The sequence below is a fragment of the Sebastes umbrosus genome, chromosome 4 (genome assembly GCF_015220745.1).
Source record: "Sebastes umbrosus isolate fSebUmb1 chromosome 4, fSebUmb1.pri, whole genome shotgun sequence".
Classification (NCBI taxonomy): Eukaryota; Metazoa; Chordata; class Actinopteri; order Perciformes; family Sebastidae; genus Sebastes; species Sebastes umbrosus.
This window is the reverse complement of record NC_051272.1, coordinates 25986920-26007740: the sequence shown is the minus strand read 5'-3', so window position 1 is coordinate 26007740 and position 20821 is coordinate 25986920. Positions and strand designations below refer to the sequence as shown.

Genomic DNA, 20821 nt, shown 5'->3' with positions numbered 1-20821 from the left:
GCTGCCTCTCCTCTCCTCTCTTCTCCTCTCCTGTCTCTGTAACCTTGCTTTGTTTCCACTAAATGAGCAGAGGAAATGCCCCAAATGGGTGACAGTGAACTCGCCAACCCTGATGACAGTTAACCACCACACTTGATATTCACCTTCAACAACAACACGGCTCCTCTCTCTCCTTTGTTTGTTTATTTATGACGTTTATTGTTTGCAGTAAACTGACACAGTTTGTACTAGAAAGGGGCAGCAATAACGACGCATAGAGCTGAGCTAACTACAGCTAATGGTATTTAACAAACAAGGAGCTAGCTCACAGCTAGCTACCTCTTATGCAAATATAGCTCTGTGGCTAACTAGCTAGCTAACGTTAGCTAGCTAACCTAGCTGTTCCTTGTGACTGTTATTGTGTTTGACTAAAAACAGGAGGACAAGCTGGGGACAAAAGGGACGCGAGACAAACTTGTTGTTAACATATCACAATGTAGCTAGCTAGTACTGCTGCAATTGTTTAGTGTTTTGACAACAGCAAGCACCCAAAATAGGATAAAAATGGCATTGTTTGTGTGTTTCTCGCGTGATTTCAGTGGTCTTTTCCAGAAATTCGTCAATCAATTTTTCCCCAGAGCTGGAAGCAACCGGTCCAACTCCATTCAGGACTGTATGTGCCCTGACTGAGCTCAACAACAGTCTCATGTCCAAACCTAACCAAGCAGGCAAAGCCAGCTCGCTTTCAACAGCTGCTCTGCTGTGAGAGGAGGAGGAGGAGGAGGAGGCCTCTGCGCATTTACATTAGGCCAAAATGTACCAATCTTGTATTAAATCTTTGGTATCGGTAGATTTTGGCGTTGTCACAATAACAGCAACTTTACTCGTCGGACAGTGCAGTCAATCCCTTATTCGGATGGCTAAAAATATCAGTCAGTATGGACTGTCAGGCCTCTATCAGCTGGATTCCTTTATGTGTCCAGCTTCTAAATCAAAACAAGGTGACTCTTGTGTGAAGTCCTGTTCTCAGTCTTTCGCCTGCTCTGTTATTTTTCGTCAGGCGACACGTCAGGGCAGCCCCCCAGTCAGTAGCAGGCAAAGCTGGCAAAGCTAGCTCCTGCATCTCAGTGCTGTGAAAAATCTCCACAGCGGCATTGCAAGGCCACTTTGGGGCCCTGTTGGCTGTTTACATCAGTGAAACATGCAGAGGATGAGAGGATGCAGGCAGGCTGTGTAACCCATTTTGGAAAGCTTATTTGGCACAGACGTAGTAATGGTCCTGCTGTTTTGTGAATACTAGGCAAGGCTTTTTATTTGTTAAAATCAAGACTCTCAGGCATATAGCCAGATATAACCCAAAAGATTATTTGATGCATAATGGATCAGGTCCCTGCTGTTGATATGAGCAGTGGTCGAATTCAAAGCAGCAGTGGGTAGAATTGGAGCAAATATGATTTAAAAAAAAAAGTTATTTTTTACAAAAAGGTCAATATATTCTAACAGTAGTGCATGAGACAGGTAATCTGAAAACAAATCCTCTGTGTTCTGTGGTGTCTTCCTAATGGCACAATTCACAGACCGAGGAAAGCAACCAATCAGAGCCGAGCTGGAGCCTTGCCGTCTCTGAGCAGCTGTCAATCACTCGCGAACTCCGATCAAACAGGTTCAAACTAAGCAGTGCTGATCAAATATGAATCAATATACTGTTACTGTAATGAATATTTCTCACCTCAAATGTTTTCAGGAAAATCTTGTAGTGTACTGTATGTCACTGTAAGTTTGTGACCCGGTCGCCATGTTGAGATCAGTTGAGGAAATACCAAGCACCGCCCACCAGCCGGAGCAAACTTTCTAATTTTACAGCTAAACAGTACACTACAAGATGTTTCTGAAAACGTTTTATGCAAGAAATAGGCATTACAGTAACAGAATATCAATTCATATTTGATCAGCGCTGCCTAGTTTGACCATTTGATCGGAGTTTGCGAGTGATTGACAGCTGCCTCCGTTGAATGAACAGCCAATTGGAACGCTCTCTCTCTGAAATGACCTGTCATTGGCCGTAGAGTCTCATCAAGATTTTCCTTAGGCCTGAAAACAGAGCCATGAGGCGGTGAAGAAGTCTAGTTTTCTCTCAGAACATTTGACTTACAATATGCTGAAAGGTTATTATGGAATTTTTGCCCAATGATGCCAAAAAGATTCTGCCTACTGCTGCTTTAATAGAAGCCTACATTCTGTTTATCAGTGGTGTAGATTGCCTATTTTTTGTGGATACTGTTGTGCTCCATGGTGATTTATGTTATAGATGTGACAAAGAAGAGTTGTGACAAAGTTTTTTTCATCTAGCCTTTCATTATAATCAATTATATTGAGATCCTGGCATTCTGTCTAAAATCACAGCCCATGTATGTCTGAAGATAAGCCATGTCATGTTGGGTTTATTTATGTGGGGCATTGAGTCTTTACGTCAATGAAAAGTGCACAGATTAAGTGACACTGCACAATTGTTCAGGGATGATGTATAAATAGGTCTATTCTGGAGTGTGCAGGATAATTTTTCTCCTCCTGGTAGTTTTAGCTCCTGCTCTGTTCCCTCACCCTTGTGGTTTGAATGCTATTTTGACCAGTGTGCCAATTTTCTCTGTTCAAGGCCACACAGTGTCTACCTAGTCCTGCTGTGCACGGACCGATTCATCTACCCAAGTCTCAACAGATAGGCTAGATACATAAATAAACGCTGCAACACATAATCACACATATTGACTTGGTGCCTATGAATACACCAATTGAGTGATGTCAGTTTTTTGTTTACAAAATTTGATGTAGAGATGATTTCATTGTTCTTTTAATAGGCCTTAAGGATCGATAAATGGAAAGACAGATACAGTTGCTTTACAGGTAGAGGCACTATTACATATAGGGAGTAAAACATTCTGTACCTAATGTATGGTAGCATACCCTATAGTGCTTCTTGTAAGTATGAATTAACATATAGCTGATTAAAAAAATAGAATGGCCAGCATTCAATTCATCTTTTGATCATCCTCCAGGATGACTAAGATGTTTAAGGAACTTTATTAGAATGACAAATAAATAGCTCATTAAAGAAACGTGAATAAAAATATATACAGTGTATAGGTTTTCTGTGGATTCATGTTTAGAGAAAAATAATGTAAACCCAATAATATATGAATAAGCAGTAACCATCCAGTTATCCATATCTACATACTAAGTAAGTAAGTAAAGATGTATATAGCACTTATCAAATAAAAGTTCATCAAAAAGCAGTTAAGGACAAAATATGCTTCTTTAACAACTTCAGCACTCTGTCCACTGGTCAATCTTTCTTTTACTGAATGATATATTTAAAATAGTGAAGGTGAATGAATAACAATGGGCTGAAGTGGCATTAAAGGAGTAGTTCGACATTTTGGAAAATTCACTTTCTTTGCTGTCAGCATTATCTATTAGCGGCTATCAATCGATTTTAAATATTTAATCGTGAATAATCATAAATTAATCGCACATTTTTATCTGTTCAAAATGTACCTTAAAGAGAGATTTGGATTATCATAAAGTGGGCATGTCTGTGAAGGGGAGACTTGTGGGTACCCATAGAAGCCTTTTTTATTCACATATCTTGAGGTCAGAGGTCAAGGGACTCCATTGAAAATGGCCATGCCAGTTTTTCCTCGCCAAAATTTTGCGCAAGTCTGGAGTGTTATTTAGCTTCCTTTGCGACTAGCTAGTATGACATGGTGTATGAGCCCGCTACACCCTAAAAATCGCAAGTTGCGATAATGTGTCAAAGAAATTAGTGGTGTTGAAACAAATTTGCATTAACACGTTATTATCACGTTAACTTTGACAGCCCTAATTTTTATAAATACGAAGCTACCTACTCATGCTGGTTAGCTTTGCTTAGACTGGAAATGGTCACTCTGACTCTTAAGGCTATGCAGATGTGGAAAGCATAATGTGCAGTTTAGCCTCCTTTAAACCATAGTCTTGGTTTTTCGGCCTGTAAACTCTGCTTTTATCAACCATCAAAGCTCTGATATATGGAGTGAAATTAGTCTCAAAATGGTAACAAATGTGTATTACATGATCAATGACAAATAAGACTTGTGCGTTATTTTGGGTACTCACAAATGCGTGTTCCAATCTACACACAAATTACAATCAATTTGAAAATGTAAAACAGTTTTAGAAATGCACACATCACAACCTGAGTACATATTAATATTTTACGTACAGAACTTAATCTCCACAGATCTGGTAAGACTTGATTAGCTGGTAAACATTGGATATTTACCAGCTAAAGAATCTGATATTTCCATCAGGAGTCACTACAAAACAGAGCTAAAGAGAGACACAAACTAAAATGAATGGTAAAGCTGCTATGTGTCTGCTCATGTGTAAATAAAAAATTGTCTGCTAACACATTCGCCATAACAACTTTTAAGGTCAATGATATACAAATGTTGAGATTACAATTAGCTGCACTGCCCCCAAGGGGCCAGAAAGAATCAATGAAGGTAGCTTTAAGCTTCTGCATTTCACAGACTCCAAATCCACTGGGCATAATTCACCTTCTTCTGACATGAACCATGAGCTGTTGACCCTTGGTCAAACCACTTCACACTCAAACCTCCCCACGTGATGCAGGTCACAGCCTGACATAGCCAGCGGAACTACATCATCTGAAAAAATCTGACATGCAATCCAGAGGTCACCAAAGTAGCCTGAATATCCTCCAATCCTTGGCTGTGCCATAAAATTCTGTCCTTGAAAATCACAAACAAAATGACAAAGCACAATGGAGTCATCTATTGAGAAAGTGCTTGACAAAGTGCCATGGATGAAGACAAAGCTTTTGGTCCAGTTATACAACAACCTAATTGCTCATAGTAACAGCCTCAGTAACCCATAATCCCAGAGCTTCCCCTTCAGGACACCTTGGACACACTGCTACTTAAACACAGAGTCCAAAAAAAGGTACTGCAGATACAAAAAGCAACATTCAAGTACTGCTAGAAGTTAGAAATTGTAGCTGTGTGCTCATCAAAGTTATGGCTAGCAGCAGTTTTTCGCTAGCAGGAAGCTGGCAGAACCAGATACTATATGTCATATGAGCGTGCAGGGCGGTGCAGTCCCGTGGGTCTGATGGACGTTCATTATGCCGAGGAAAATAACTCTGGATTCAGCTATTAGTTAATTTTACAACATTTAGGACATAATGATTTAAATCAGGGCTATTTAAGTGTTCGTACTGGGAAGTTGATTTACCTAAAAAAAAATGATCCTCTGAATTACAGACATCTTTTTATACATCATCCATGGTCACAGACTCATTGGCGTTTTTAGTCAAAAATGGCAGCAGCGCTAATGGAGCGCCATCACGGGAGTTTCTTCTAAACCATATCTACTGTACGTAGCATATTATGTTTTGATGGTATTTAAAGGCTAATGTCATCGTTTGACATTGTCACATCCACTTCCTGTCCAATTCCAAACTCAAAAATGTATATATGCGATAGATGTGAAACACATATTCTTTTAATTCTCTTTGAGTCGGTTGAACGTTTTTTATAAGACACGCTTTCAATATTTTCAGAGAGCAGTTAAGGAAGTTACTGTAATGACTATTTCTCATGTAAAATCTTTTCAGAAACATCTTGTAGTGTAATGTTTAGCTGTAAAATGAGAAAGTTTGCTCTGACTGGTGGGAGGTGCTTGGCATTTCCTCAACTGATCTCAGCATGACGCCGTGTCACAAGCTCTCTAATTTTACAGCTAAACAGTACATTAAAATTTGTTTATGAAAATATTTTATGTGAGAAATAGGCATTACAATAACAGAATATTGATTCATATTTCATCAGCGCTGCCTGGTTTGACTGGTTGATCAGAGTTCGCAAGTGATTGACAGCAGCTCAGAGACGGCAAGGCTCCAGCTCGGCTCTGATTGGTTGTTTTCCTTTGGCCTGTGAAATCTTGCAGATGCCATTAGGAGCACCGGAGGACACAGAGGCAAATGATTTTTTTTCAGATTACCTGTCTCATGCACTACTGTCAGGATATAGTGACCGTTTTATAAAAATAACTTTTTTAAATCATATTTGCTCCAACCTGCCTAACCCAACTTTAACTTTGTTGCTTTGTCTTCAGATTTATCTATCTTATCTATTCTGAAAAACATCTGAAATTGTTCTCGAGCTGAAGTAATTTTTCCACTTAACACTTAACAAATGCCAGAGAGTCTGTGTTTCTTCAACCAATCTAACAATTTAACAAGAGGTTGTTATCTTTTGTAAGCTTTGGCCAGAGATTGTGCGGGTTGCGTCGAAAAGGTAACACCCAAGTTTAAAAATGTGCAAAAGCTCTTACGAGACTCGGTGCCCGACCACCGATCCTAAACTTAACCATTTGAGGTTGATGCCTAACCTTAATTATCTCGCGAGAGTTTTGCAATTTGGGGGGTTACCTTCTAAAGACAACCATTTGCTCCTGAGATGCGAGGACTAGAATGAGTCAGGTTAAAATGGCAGTGATTCTCTACGTCATAGTAGTGTTTTGTCCATTCTGTATCCACTGTGACAATGTACTTGTTGACATTATAAATATGTCCTCTAATTCCTCCATGATCGCTCTGTTCTTCATTGGTCATAATGCTGTTGACTCCTCTGCTGCTGCTAATGACGGGACGAGGCAGAGGACAATGTGGCGCTGTGGCCTTTGTTGTGCTTGCTGTTATTGAACTGACAGATTTTGCACTTTCCCCTGCTTGTAATCGAGGCTAGAATCTCGGGTGGGATTACTGGTTTTCTAGTAAGCAATTAAGTCGTCACTGTGCTCAGGGGTAAGAACAGGACATTAACCTTTGATCCCTGACCTCTGGTGGAGAGGTTTGATGTCACATAACAGCTGAAACGTGTGACCCTGCAGTGTTTTTCAGAGGACTGTTTATTTGAGTTAAATTGTTTGTATTTTTTATGTAAATATTACAATTTGGAGTACTGGTGTAGTAGTGGAGGTTTATGTCTCTAAAACACCCTTAGACATCACCCTTAGACATCACCTACACTGTTATGTAGCCAGCCGTCCAACCAGCAGGCAGGTGGCCAACAGCAGCACTGTAAAGATAAATTGAGGGCGTATAAATCTTTGGATGCCTATAGTTAACTATCCTTCAGTGAAGTCAGTCAAAAAGAGAGTCTTACAATTTCGGCGAAGCGTTTCAGAGATGGAGAGAAAGGGTTGCCAGTAGTTTTTTTTAACTGTTTTTGCTAACCTCAGCCAATGGCTCACGGCTGCGGATGGCAGAAGGCTAAATATTAGCAATATTTACTGTCCATCTCTGAAATGTTTCGCCGATATTTTAGGTCGCCAGAGCCTGGAATCACAGTTTGTCATCTCTAATGTATGTGATATCTCGATTCTGGCACCCAACAACACAGCAAGATGACATTTTAGATGTGTAACTTTAGCCCACTGCTAGTGTAAGCCTCCAGTCTTTCCTTTTTTTTTGCCTCCAGCTAACACTGTGACGTAATCATGACGTCGACTCAAAAAGGGTCTATTATGTGTGTGTTATTAAGTGTGTTATGATTTTAGTTCTACATGAGCAAATCTAATTTTGACAACCTCAGAGCAGACAAATCCTGGTGCACCCCCTGTGATTTTTGGTGCCACCCTAAGGGGGGCTCAGACCCCAGGTTGGGAACAACTGATTTAAGGGGTGGGAGGTATTTGTTAAAAGTTGTAACCATTTCTCCTACCCATCTATGCAGTTGTAGAGAGACCTGTTGGCCTACTGACAACTCGTTTTCACAAGGAGCAGCTAAAAATAGATGCCATGAATGTTGCTGCAGCCATTGGACTGGACAATCACACACAAACTTACACATGCTCAGGCGTGCTGGTCACATGAATACACATCGATGTGTTGAGTTGTAGAACGGGCAGAATTGAATGTGGTTGCTAGTCTAGTCACTCGACATATTTCTGCGGTTATTCCTAGGCCATTTTACTTGATTACATTGATGCACAAGCATATGTATTAATAATGTTCTGCAAATTCTAATGTACTTCAATTCAATACCACCACGATGACAGGCTTAGGGAATGATATCATGACATTTATCTCCTGTTAACATTGTCTGTACATGGTGTGATGATGATTTCATGAGCGGGAAAATAACTACAAGCGTAAATAGAACATAAAATTTAAAAATATAATCATAGTTGTGTCATAATCATAGATAAATATAGACCACAACACTGAGCTCAGTTTCACTCAACTAGCATATTTGATCATTACTATATGTCCTACATGTTCCCAGCTGGCTTGTGTGTTAGTAGCTGGAACCCCCATGCCCTGTCTGTCTCTTACACACACACACACACACACATACACACACACACACACACACACAAGCACGCCCTCACACACACACACACACACACACACACACACAGTAACAGCCTCAAGGTGTCTGCTGACAGCCAGCTGCTTCGTTTAAGGTTACAGCCTATCTACATTTCATACTTACACACACATTCACTCACACACACACACACACACACACACACACACATACACACACAGAGCTTTGAATGACAAATGACTTTATCGGGACAGGTGAACTCAGTCAATGGTGTGATTACATGTAACGGAAAGAGATGCACATGTTTACTGTAGAGCCTAGATGGCAGTTATACAACAACACGCTTCTGAACATGGTAGTCTCTCTCTCATGACCCGAGGGATTGCATAAGCAGCCATCTGAATATAGAATGACAGACAGTAATGACGGTTGTGCTTGAATGTAATTGGTCCAGAGACAATACATGAGCCCTATGACCCATTTGCTTACATCTGTACCACTGATTGTATATAAAGTCTATTCTCTTTACACACAGACACAAAAATATAATCAATGTCATTTATAATCTGATTATAGAAAAGTCACAATTTAACAAAAGTATGGATTATTGGAGTCCTATCTGAGGTTATTTTGTGCATTTTCCCAGGGCAAGTAAACTCTGTGTTCGGGCCAGTGAAAAATAAATGTGATCTTTATTAGGTATGTCCGGATATTCAGTAAAAATATGCGATCGGGAGATTGTCATCAATGCTTTCGTTTCGAGTGCCCAGACTATTTTCCGCTGCTCCGAGAGTGAGGTGCTCTGAATAACTGAACGGTAACGCTATATTCCAACAGCGCTCCGAATTTACGAACCGTCGGGTTTCTGCCAGAGTACGCTCTGGCGCTCGGAGTGACTATTTAAGAATGCACCCATAGCATGAAGCTACAAACAAATCTGTGTTGAAATCAAGCACCAGGAAGAGCGCCGGGCTGTGAAGCAAATTTTCGTTGTGGTCAAATGGTGGAATTATAACTTCTGTGTCCGTCATGTGAAGCCATTGGGCCCAAAAATATTTTTTCCCATAGACTTACATTGAGAAAGAGACGTCTGCAACTTGAATAGCCCTTATTTATATCATTAGGGCCGAAGCTATAGCCGAATCCAGAGTTATTTCCCTTCCTCCGTTCATGTGAATGACACCCAGTCCGAGGCTGGACCGCTGGCTGGGAAGCGGAGTTAAAGAAAACGCTACTGCGCCTGCTCTATGGGCCCAATGGAGGCAGAAGATTGTTTCTGTCGAGTTTGAATGAAATGCGTTTACAATGATTAGCAAGGTGAAATTACTGTTTCTCCCAGTGGAGTCTTGTGGCATTGAGGAGAGCATATTAATTGTATGTTTTGTACATTCAAAATTACAATAATTGTTTAAATCCCTCTTGATCTTATTTTTTTAATAGGCCTACATTTTTTATTTCGGACAACTAAGTTTGGCTATTGGGCAAGTAAAACATCTCATCTACTTGCCCAAAGGGCAACTGGCTGAAAAACCTTAATGTCAAGCCATGGATAACTAGATTTCATTGTATGTTCCAGTACATCAAGTTGAATTGTTAGGTGTGACTATCTGATGTGTGGATTGATATGACGTCCTAGAAAATGAAGTGTGACAAAGAGGAACTTGTTCGTGAAACACAGGCTTGGGGATAGAAAAATAAAAGCTCATGAAAGCACAGTAGGTCAGTAAAGTCACGGCCTTAACAGAATAATGTCACACGGCTGATAAGTGACCCCCGCCAGTTCTACACTTTGGCTTGTACAAAGGGCAGTCAGGCTCTGGTCAGCTGGTCGGCTGTGTTTTCTTTACTTTACTCAGATGAGCAAATCAGTGGAAAGCCAAAGGCAATACCAGATTTGTGTCATATAATTTGTTTATAGGTTAAGTTCATGGCACATAAGGGTTTTGAAGTGTAAAAAATGCATAGAAAGTCCATGTTACATTTTCCAATGCTACATCTGAGGATGAGTTTGACAGGGTAAAGCTGCCGTTAGATTTGCTATGCAGTAGACACTAAAATGTTATAGATGCTGAACAGCCGGTTGGTGTAAACAAAATGCACTGATAGAAGTCTGTGTCAGTGAGTCAGCTTTTTGAGTGTACAAATGTAGGGATTGTTACAAGCAGTCAGCTTTCCCTCTGCTGGTTTTGGAATTAAACTTAGCCAACATCCAAACACGTTTCGTGAAACTGTTTGTCTGCTTTGGTAGAAAATCAGCAATCAAACAAAGGCCCAATGTTATTCTGAAGCTCCATTTTGCCAGTGAAAGAAAATTGGAAGCAGTAGGCTAGTGTCACTTTGTCAACTTTTGACTTTGTTACAGGAGACTGCTGTGTTCATGTCTCGTGTGAAACCACAAGTCAAAGTTAACTGATGTGTCACGTAACTTCCATACTTAAGTTACAGCTCTTCTGGAGTTATTTTAACCCAAACCGCTATCTCTTGCTTAAGCTAACTAAGTAGTTTTTGTCACATAACTTCCGTACTTAAGTTACGCCACTCGTGGTGTTATTTGAACCGAAACCTCAATCTTTTCCTAAAGTTATCTAAGTTGTTTTGTTGCCTAAACCTAACCAAGTTGATCTACTCCTAAACCTAAGTCAGTAGTTTTATTTTGAAAAGACTTGAGTGGATATTGACACATGCGTCACGTGCTGGTCACAAAAAAAGGGAAATTTGTGTCTATGTACACAAATCAAACGAACTGCCGTGAGACTGTGTTATGCCACCAAAAACCTTGACGACACATCTTCCGGAAGACTCCTTACAAGAAATGATGTTATCATATTGTTCACGTACACCTTGTATTTCTTCTCTTGCAGGCCATGGTAAGAACCATAAGGACGCAGCATCAGTGCGAGCCACACACCCAATCCCTGCTGCCTGTGGGATCTACTACTTTGAAGTCAAGATTGTCAGCAAAGGTCGAGACGGGTAAGCAGATACAACTTTGGAACTATGATCATTTTTTCCAAGTCACTGTTGCACTCATTTTCACTGTGCCCGAACAAGATGAAAATTGTTTTTTGATTCAAATTGAATTGAGCAATAATTGCTTCAGTATTTCCTGCTATTAGTTTTTATTGTCTGTACTCTGTGAAGTCTCAGGGGCAAATTCACAAAAGGATGTGCGACTTTCGTGGCTACGCAACAAATTAGACAAAAATAAACTGTAATTGTTAAGCACCCACAAAGGATGAAATGCAGCCATAACTGTGCTGCCAAGCAAATAGAGTCTCGGTGCTCCTGTGCTATTTGCACATGCATGCACATGTATTGACATCAGGGAATATGCAGACATTTGATGCAAAATCTGCCCCTTTCTATGCAAATGAGCCTCATTCCACAAACAGTCTGATTTACAAAGGTCTGCGCTAACAGTAACACGCAATTACAGTGACATTATTAGCGTCTTCAGAGCGTTGTTGGTAACTGAAGCACTGACAAACTGGGATATTAAATCCCAAATACGATTTCTTTCACTCATGTTTAGAAGTTTTGAGGAATGCCTCTACACCTCGTTGGTCAGGACCTGTAGCTCGCAGTCTGAACATTTTCTTTTTCCCTCTGCCATTGTTCTGCCTACAGTATTCTTGGCGCAAAGGCAACATTTATACTTTGCCACATGAATAATTGCAATCGGACACAAAAAAACAGGAAAATTGCACTCGGTGTGCATCACTTTATGGGTGCGCCGTAATATCATTAGCGCAGTATTTTCTGTGAATCGGACCTTGAGACGGGGCAAATAGTGGTTGCAAGCGATGCACACTTCATGATGCTATAAGCAGCCGCAATCCATTCTTTGTGATCGCCCCTCAGTTTCATATACAGGTACATGGATCCCTGCATTGCATTGGCTGTTTTCTGCGAATATTATCAAATGAGCCAATCTCATGAGAGATAGAGTAAACTGTATTGTCCACAAGGGCAAATTTGTCTTTGGCACAGTGCTACAGTCACATAAAAAGTGTTACAGTTTACATAAAACATCACAAAAAACATAACAAAAACAACATGAAACATCTTAAAACATAGAGACATTTGACATTGACAACATGGCAGCTTAAAAAAGAAGCTGTAAGAATTAAAGTACTAAGTGTTAATGGTGCTCTATACGAATCCAGAGCATTAATATAGCAGCAAATAGGGGATGGGGTGATTCAAGTGAGAAAATGGCTTAAACTAACGTTACAGACTGCTTTTACAGTCTGTGACTGTCTTTTTTTATTTCCCTTTCCCCACACTGATGCAAAAAAAACATTTGCCAGTGATTATCTTAATATTACTCCAGCGATGAAATATATCCATGTCATAACCATTGTCATCAACAAGTTTGAAGTCAAGTACTTCAGTAAAAGTACTGATTCTCCAGTTCCGGGAAAGGGTTGCTATGACATGCAGTCAATAAATGTGTGTATGTGTCACAGCAATCCTTTTGAGTCAATAAATGTGTCTGTGTCACAGCAATCCTTTTGAATTTGAGGTCCAGTATTTTTCTAATCAGGCATCTGACAGGGTCAAATATCTTGTTGCCTTTGTTTGTTTTTAAGATGATTGAATAAAATATTGAAATATTAATCAGACAAGTTTCTGATGTTTATTTGGAGTAAATTAATTGTTATGTTAATTGGGAATTTAAAAATCAACTAAGCGCCCTTCTGACCCAACATCTTTGGCGGAGATAGCCTCATCTGACCCAAAAACATATCTGCACCTTTTATTCCTGTTTTTATAACCATATATATAATGTGTTAAGAACTTACCAATGTGTAATGTCTATAGGAACTGTCAAAATGCTTCAAATATAGCTATTATTGCGGCACCAAAAGGCGCGGTGAGAAATGTTGCAATGGAACGATCAATTGACTTTCACTTCTTGGCAATATACGTTCTTTGCTGTTAGCTGCGATCCACCAGCTCAGCCGTCGCCATGTTGAGAGCCGTACAGTACCTCCTGGATGGCACTGTACTCTGCAAATATGTTTTGTCATTTACGTTTATGTGCAACAAACAATAAGTCATTATCAAAAACAATACATTAATTGAATTTATCTCAGTACCACCACGTTGGCTCTAGAATTGTACTGGAGAAGAGTTGTGCAACATGTTTCAATTCTGATGGACTTGCACTGAAGCTCACACTAGTCTGCACCTCGTTGTGTGTGCACTCTCCAAGTAAGAAATTGTTACATGCTAAACAGTAGCATGTTAAACTAACATGCCAAATGGCATTATAGCAGTTTATCTAGCAAGTCTAGTATGCACTGTGAAATTGTCAGCAGTGTTTTCAGGCTAGCTAGGTCTGTCTGTAGTTCCTCCATAATGTGTCAAACATCACTTGATTAGAGTGCACTTTCTTTGCTCGTCTTTGTTTCTTGTGGTTATTTTGGTATGGCCAGACATCCCCGGGTCACTGTGATGGCTTGTGAACTTGTGAACTTGCTCCAGCATCATTTCCCTCACCTTGAGTCTGCATAAAAACAGCAATCTTGATATCACTGTTTTCAGTTCCTTGCCAAATACAACAGTGCCTCCAAATATGGCACTCACGACCTCTATCAGAGTGATCTCAGTCTTGTTGCCAATATCTGCATCAGCTGTCCTGTTCTCCAAATGGTTTTGAGCCAAGACAGAGAGAGTTGCATCAACAGTGGCAGACATTTAAACTCATCTGCCGTGTCAGGGAAAATAAAGATGTTACAACCCAAAAGTTATGCAACATGCTAACAGGGACAAAACCTGACTGTCAAGGTTCTATGTAGCTACACCAGAATGATCTCAATGTGACATTTGGCCCAGTTATTTCCAGAAACAGGAATGGGAAATTACAATTGTACATCAAAAAAGAACATCCGACCAAGATGCAATATAGAACATCCTTTTTAATTGTTTTAGTTATTCGAGGTGACACATTTTTAAACTAGTATAGAAATTTTACTTGTAGGCAGATTGTAACGCCTTTATTCTGCAGGCACTAGTTCAAAACCTTGCTTGCTCACATCTGGTTTCACGATTTGATCATGCTATGACTTGTACTGATATGTTGACCAGAGTACACTCAGCGCTAATCCAATGTTTCCCCCATGATTAAACCAATCCAGGCATTGTTTGCTCCATGATAGCAGCCAGAAAAGGTGACATCATGCACTGTTCCTGAAGTAACTGAATTAACTTAAAACTGAATTCAAACTGAATTTGACAGTAAGCCACATTACTGTCCCTTAGGCTACATCCACACTAATACGTTTTCGTAACCATCCAGACGAGCGTTTTAGGGCCGTTTCAGAATTAATCTCCGTCCGTGCTACCACACCTGTAAATGCATATCACATAACCATTCACGTACACTGGGCATGCCTGGTACGCTGTAAACAGGAAGCAGCGCAGAACACGGGGAGTTGATGCAAAGCACTGCAATAATAGCTTGCCTCCTGCGCATGTAGGCAGTAGCAGCATTATACAATGCTGAATTTAACTGCATAACAGCTGTTAGCTATACAACAGGGTCAGCAACGCTTGTAACTTATTATCCATGTTGAAATTAACCACTGACGGTCGAGGCTGATGTCGTTTGTTTTCTTCCGGAAAACGTTCATGTGATGGGGCTTGACGAATCAGGAAAGGACACGTCATGACTGATAAGACACAATCAAGAAGCGAACGTGGGTGTCTGTGTCATCGTTTTGAAAGGTCTCTGTTTCTGTCCGTCCAGACTAAAGCGCAACCCCGGAGTTTTAACACTAACACGGGGTCAGCAGTGTTTTCAAATGTCTCCGTTTTAGGGGCTCGAAAACAGCATAGTAGTGTGGACGCTAGGCATAAACATAGCAAAAGTTATGCGTTTTAAAACGAAAATGTATTGGTGTGGATGAAGCCCTAGCTAAAGCATCTGCTGGGATTGTTGTGGTTGTTGGTCAGTACCAGTGACTCTGCAATTGCTTTGCCAGGTGCTTGGATTCATGGCTTTCAATGCTCACTTTTTGACCTGCATTGGAACCGAAACCCTCCTCCATCCTCCTCAATAACAGTTTCAGGTTGCATAATGCACTGTTAACACTCCCCAGTTCCAGTTGAGCAGCTCAGTGTGATCAGAACAAAACAGTGCTGTAAAAGACAACTGCAATGTGGGAGTGTCTGTATGTGTAACTACTACCTTAACTGTAAATGGGAAAGCCTTCCAAATCAACTGCAAGACAGTGCCAGTGTGATTGAATGGAGTGATTGTCTGGTTCACTGGACCAGAAGCAGGACTTAACAACATCTTGATAATAATGACATATAGTGCATCACAAACACATCTGAATGGACATTCCTTTCATTCTTACAGTGCAGATAGAAGCGGTATGTCAGGAAATACCACATGAGTAATGCCACGAAAATAACGTGCACTGCATGTGTATTTCCAAGTTAGGAACTTGGCTATACAAATAAAGCCAAAGTATGTGCAAATATGATATGAATGACTGAACTGGGACTCAAAAAACACAAAATGTTTATACTACTGCATGGCCTCTGTTCTCAGGCTTCGGTCTCTCAAAAGCATGGAGGAAAAGTCTAACTGAATGTTAAGTCTCCTCACTTTTTGTGTAAGGAAATATAAACTATAATGATGCTATAGCTATTGTGTATATTTTACCATTTTTGAGAAGAGGATAAAACCGTTTCTGGACAAATTTGTGGAGACAGCATCTAAGCTTCAAGCCTCTGGGTGGGCGCTTCCCATATAAGCGGTTGACTGACATTTTTAACAAGCTCGACGATTAGTGCTTATTATCAAGCGTTAGTGATTTAAAGGGACAGTGTGTAACATTTCGGGGGATCTATTTGCAAAAATGGAATATAATATTCATAACTATGTTTTCATTAGTGTATAATCACCTGAAACTAAGAATCTGTGTGTTTTCGTTAGCTTAGATTGATGCCATTCATATCTACATAAGCCCTGTTTCGACCACAAGAACTTTTCCGTGGAACTAATAGCCTATGAAAGAACTCTTGGCATTTTGACCACAGAGACCAGGGTCTAAATTAAGGTCCAGGGACCTTTTCCAGTGCCTTTTTACCCTGATCTGGGGTAGTACTTTCTGAAAGTACCGGAACTGGTACTGGCAGGTCTTTAGACCGTGGTGAAAACGGGCTGAAGGAACCTTTTAGTTACCTGAAAAGTAGTTCTTGGGACTAAAAGTCTTTTGTTGGAAACCCGGCTAAAGGGAGCAAGTCCCCTTCACGGAGTCCTCCATGTTGCTCCGCCATGTTTCTACAGTAGCCCAGAACAGACAAACCAAACACTGGCTCTAGCTAGAGCCTTTTTGCATTTTTACGTTACCTGAAGGCCACAGTAGATCTCCGACATGCTTGTGAAAGTGCAAAACCATGGTACCACCAGCCGCCGTTTGACTTCTGTTGTTCCCAAAGTTGTGTTATTATGGTAAGGATGGCCTCTGAGCGAGGTGAACAGCGTAACCATGGTTTTGCACTCGGCTGCTCATGTTAATTTTGGAAAGGCAGGTGTGAGCGGAGGGGTACTCAGTTGGTTGCAATCTGCAACCACACCATTAGATGCCGCCAAATCCTAAACACTTAAGCTTTAAGACGTATGTCCCTTTACAACAGTGAAGTTACTTAGTCTTTTATTACTTATTCCCACTAGACGTTACTTTTCATTACATTTCTCTCTGGCTGTAAAGTTTAGTTTCATTGCCCCCTCTTATGGCTGATACTTGTTCCAGCCCAATAAAACGTTAACGTCTTTCTGGCATCAATGTAATGTTTGGTCATGCCATACTCCATATTACCTATGTGAATTGCCATTTTATGTTCAACTATTATTTGTGGTGTCTTTATTTTGACTAACATAGGCTTTGCCACAGGGACAGATTGGCATGTAAATTACATCAGTAGAATTGCAATTAATAAACAGTCTATGGAAAAACCTACTTTCTGTAAGTAGGTGAGACAAACCATCGCAATTGCTGTTGTTATGACATTGGTCACATTGGTAGTTGCCTTTAAGTGAAAGCCAGATTGATGACTCACACATCTCCAATGAACGTCCCAGTACGTCTTTTAATCTGAGGGAGCTGTGGTTCCATTTGGAGAACTGGTCAAAGGCTCAGTATGATTTTTTAGTTTGACTGAAATGATGATTGTAATCTGATAAGAAGCATAGTCTAGGAGTTCTGTTGTTTTTTTCATCATTTTTAGAATATCTCTGGGTGCTTCAATCGCTTGTGTAATGACGTAATAATAATAATTTCATCATTTGGGTAACCCTGATCAGATAAACATTTGTAGTCATGCAAGCAGCTTTAGGGATGGCAATCTTGGTCTGTCAGTTGGTCACTCTACTGCAACTAATGGATAGGTTGCCATTCAATTTTGTGTAGACATGCATGGTCTCCAGAGGATGAAGCCTACTGACTGAAAGCGACTACTGGATGCCAGTAAAATGAAATGGCCTGTGTTGAACAATAAAATATTATAGCGTTTTCAGTCCAAAATGGCGGCAGCGGCTGGTGTCCAAAAAACACCAGAGTTTTGTCTTTTTGCTTCTATAGTCGTTGCCCCAAGATGCTCCCCAGGCGCTTTACAGCAGCCCACTGCTCCTAAGGATGGGTTAAATGCAGAGGTCAAATTGCATCTACTGTATGTAAATGACAAATATAATAAAGTTTTTCTTTTTTTTTTTTAAATGTTCTGCTGATGTTAACATTTACCTCAAAGCACTGCTGTGCCCGAGAACAGACTCACAGAGCTGATAGCATGACAGAAGACTCTTTGTCTTGTTTTATAATGGCTGAATAATTAATTAATCTCTAGATGAACAGTTGCTGGAGTGATATTGACTTATTTCTGTTACTCTGCATTATGGTTCTTGTCGCACCATTACTTCAACTTATTTGATAACTTCCTTAAAAACACCTTTGTCTGATGTGACACCCAGTGTTTTTTCCTCCTCTTACATCCTAGATGTCATTGAGGAAAAAACAGGAAACTTGTGAATAAGGCCATCCATTCGGCTTAGACAAATTTATTGCTGGGATTTGAGTGATGACATCAGCATGTGCCAAAGCGAGCTGAGACTATGCCAAACGTATTCAACTGACAATATTGATGACTCGTTCAATTGAGCAAAAAGGTTTTCCGCTGTGCTTTCGTAAGCTTGCTTACATGAAAAGGATGCAGGCCAAGCACTTATCCTCGTGTGACGGACTTATGATGTCACTGCTGACCCCTAAGCTTCAACTTTTGATGTTATGACGCTCCCTTTGAGGCAGCTCATTCTGCCATAACTAGTCCACACATTTGGGATATGTAAGGAGATCAAAGATAGTATGTTCTCTGCCTGACACGCATCAATGTATGATCTGAATATTTTTCAAAAATGACCTGAGGAAACACCTAAACCTTGATACTCTGGGGTGACTACAGATATGTTTACATGTTTTACATGTTTTCCTTCTCTTGTTTTGTGCAGGTACATGGGCATCGGCCTGTCTGCCCAGGGAGTCAACATGAACAGACTGCCTGGTGAGTAACATGTGAATGATGTCATCGTAACATAACTAGCATGGGGATGGATAGATGGACAGATAGGCATTTGTTAGATTGATCGATGCTGAAATTAATTTAAGGATGCTACAGTGGGATCTGTGGTTGGAGCAATCGGCGACATGTTGCGAAATAAGGATTCCCAAGGTTACTCAACATGAACAGAGTGTATGGCAAGAGCCAGAGCCAGAATTTCAAACACTTAATGGTCGGATCGGACCAGTGCTTGGCAAGCCGAGAAGAAAAACACCCATCAGCGCTCTCTCCTTTTGTTCAGTTTTGGTTACACACAGGACAGTCTGCACAGAGCTGGAGGGGTTGGCCAAAACCTCGACCCTGAACTTTTCTAATTACTTATTGGCCCACCTCTCCAGTCCTCCGACCCCATTGGCTCAGATTACAGTCAAGCATTGGAAGTGCTGTGTGGTTGGTTTACTCTAGCCTTTACATCACTGAATAGAAAGGTCTTATTAAACAATGTAAACACTGGAAAGGGGTTGATTAATAGCACACTTAGGGCCCTATTTAAATGATCTATAGTGCATGGTCTAAAGTGCATGGCGCAAGTGCATTTAGGCTGTGTCCAACTCCATTTTTGCTAATTACACGGCGCATAATCTGGATGCAAAGTAAGGCGCAAGGGGCAAAGGGGTTGTATTTAGTCTCTTAATTAAACAGGTGTGTGTATCAAGAATGAAACCAATCAGAGTGTCATCTCCCATTCCCTTTAGAAGCCAAGTGTGCCTGCACATTGCCGCATTGCCATTCACGCCGGTGACCGGAGCAGCGCTGAGAGCGTGCTGCAAGTTGAGCAATACAGACTGCCTGAGAGCATTACTTCATTATATTTCATTATATTCCGAATTTAGTGTTTCTCCTTAACATAAATAAAAACATTGTTCTAGCGCCGACACTGTATTTAACTGAAGATGAGGAGAGCTGCTGTCACCCTGTGTGTGTAACAAGCAGAGTGTACACGCGTTGTAAACCTGCCTATGTAAACGCATCTTACTATCTGAATAATGCGCCCTTTAAATAGCAGGAAAATACTGCGCCAGACTTTAGAACAGGTTTTTGTTGGACAGTGGTGCAATCGCTGTTGCCTCAAGATAGCAAGGCGCCAACAAAGCGTCTGACCACACCTCATTTAAGACCAACACGCCCATGGGCGCATGTACATTTGCTACTTACACAACGAGGGCGCTGGGCATGAAAATGACAACAGCATCGGTCTGAAACTAGCAATGACAGTTTCGCTGCATGCCGCTTTGCTTTGCGCCCTTTTGCTTTGCATTGTTTTGCTTTGGCCGCTTAGCTTTGCGCCACTTTGCTTTACGCCGCTTTGGGCTGGGTGTAAGACAGGGCCCTTAGTCATTGTTTTCATCCAGGCCGTAGATATTTTTGGTGCTGCAGTAGTGGGGAGAGATGGTGGGGATGACGATATCTCCATGTGTGGAGGCAAGATATAAATGTAGATGAAAGGAATAAAGAAAGTGACAAGAAATGGATTTTGTGGATAAGTGAAAGTAGCCGGAGAAGTGCCAACATTTATGAGATTCGGGGATGAAAGCAGGAGGAGATGAGGACGTGTGGCGTTGCTATAGTAATTGGATGTGGCTTGTGGATTCAATCTGACAGCTGCAGAGAGAACATGTCAGGACACGTCACTGAACAGTCATATGGATCAGTGACAGATGATGTTGACTTGGGCTTGCAGTCTGACCTCAGACTACTCTGAGTTAAGACAAACACTGCTTCTCATTTTGTAATGATAGATTGCGCCAACTGTATTTTACATAGAACATGTTTTTGCGCCGACACCAAATTACATGAATATAATGTGCACATTTGTATAC

At 40.7% G+C, this 20821-nt stretch overlaps 1 protein-coding gene across 2 annotated transcripts in view; it reads left to right on the top strand.

Annotated features, from left to right (window-relative positions):
- Nucleotides 1–20821, top strand: part of ranbp10 (RAN binding protein 10) — a 48873-nt gene that overhangs the window by 522 nt on the left and 27530 nt on the right. For both annotated transcript variants that reach the window (XM_037766716.1, XM_037766715.1), the window contains exons 2-3: nucleotides 11234–11345; nucleotides 18892–18944. In XM_037766716.1, the coding sequence (XP_037622644.1) occupies nucleotides 11234–11345; nucleotides 18892–18944 (165 nt within the window). The remainder of the gene's footprint in view (nucleotides 1–11233; nucleotides 11346–18891; nucleotides 18945–20821) is intronic.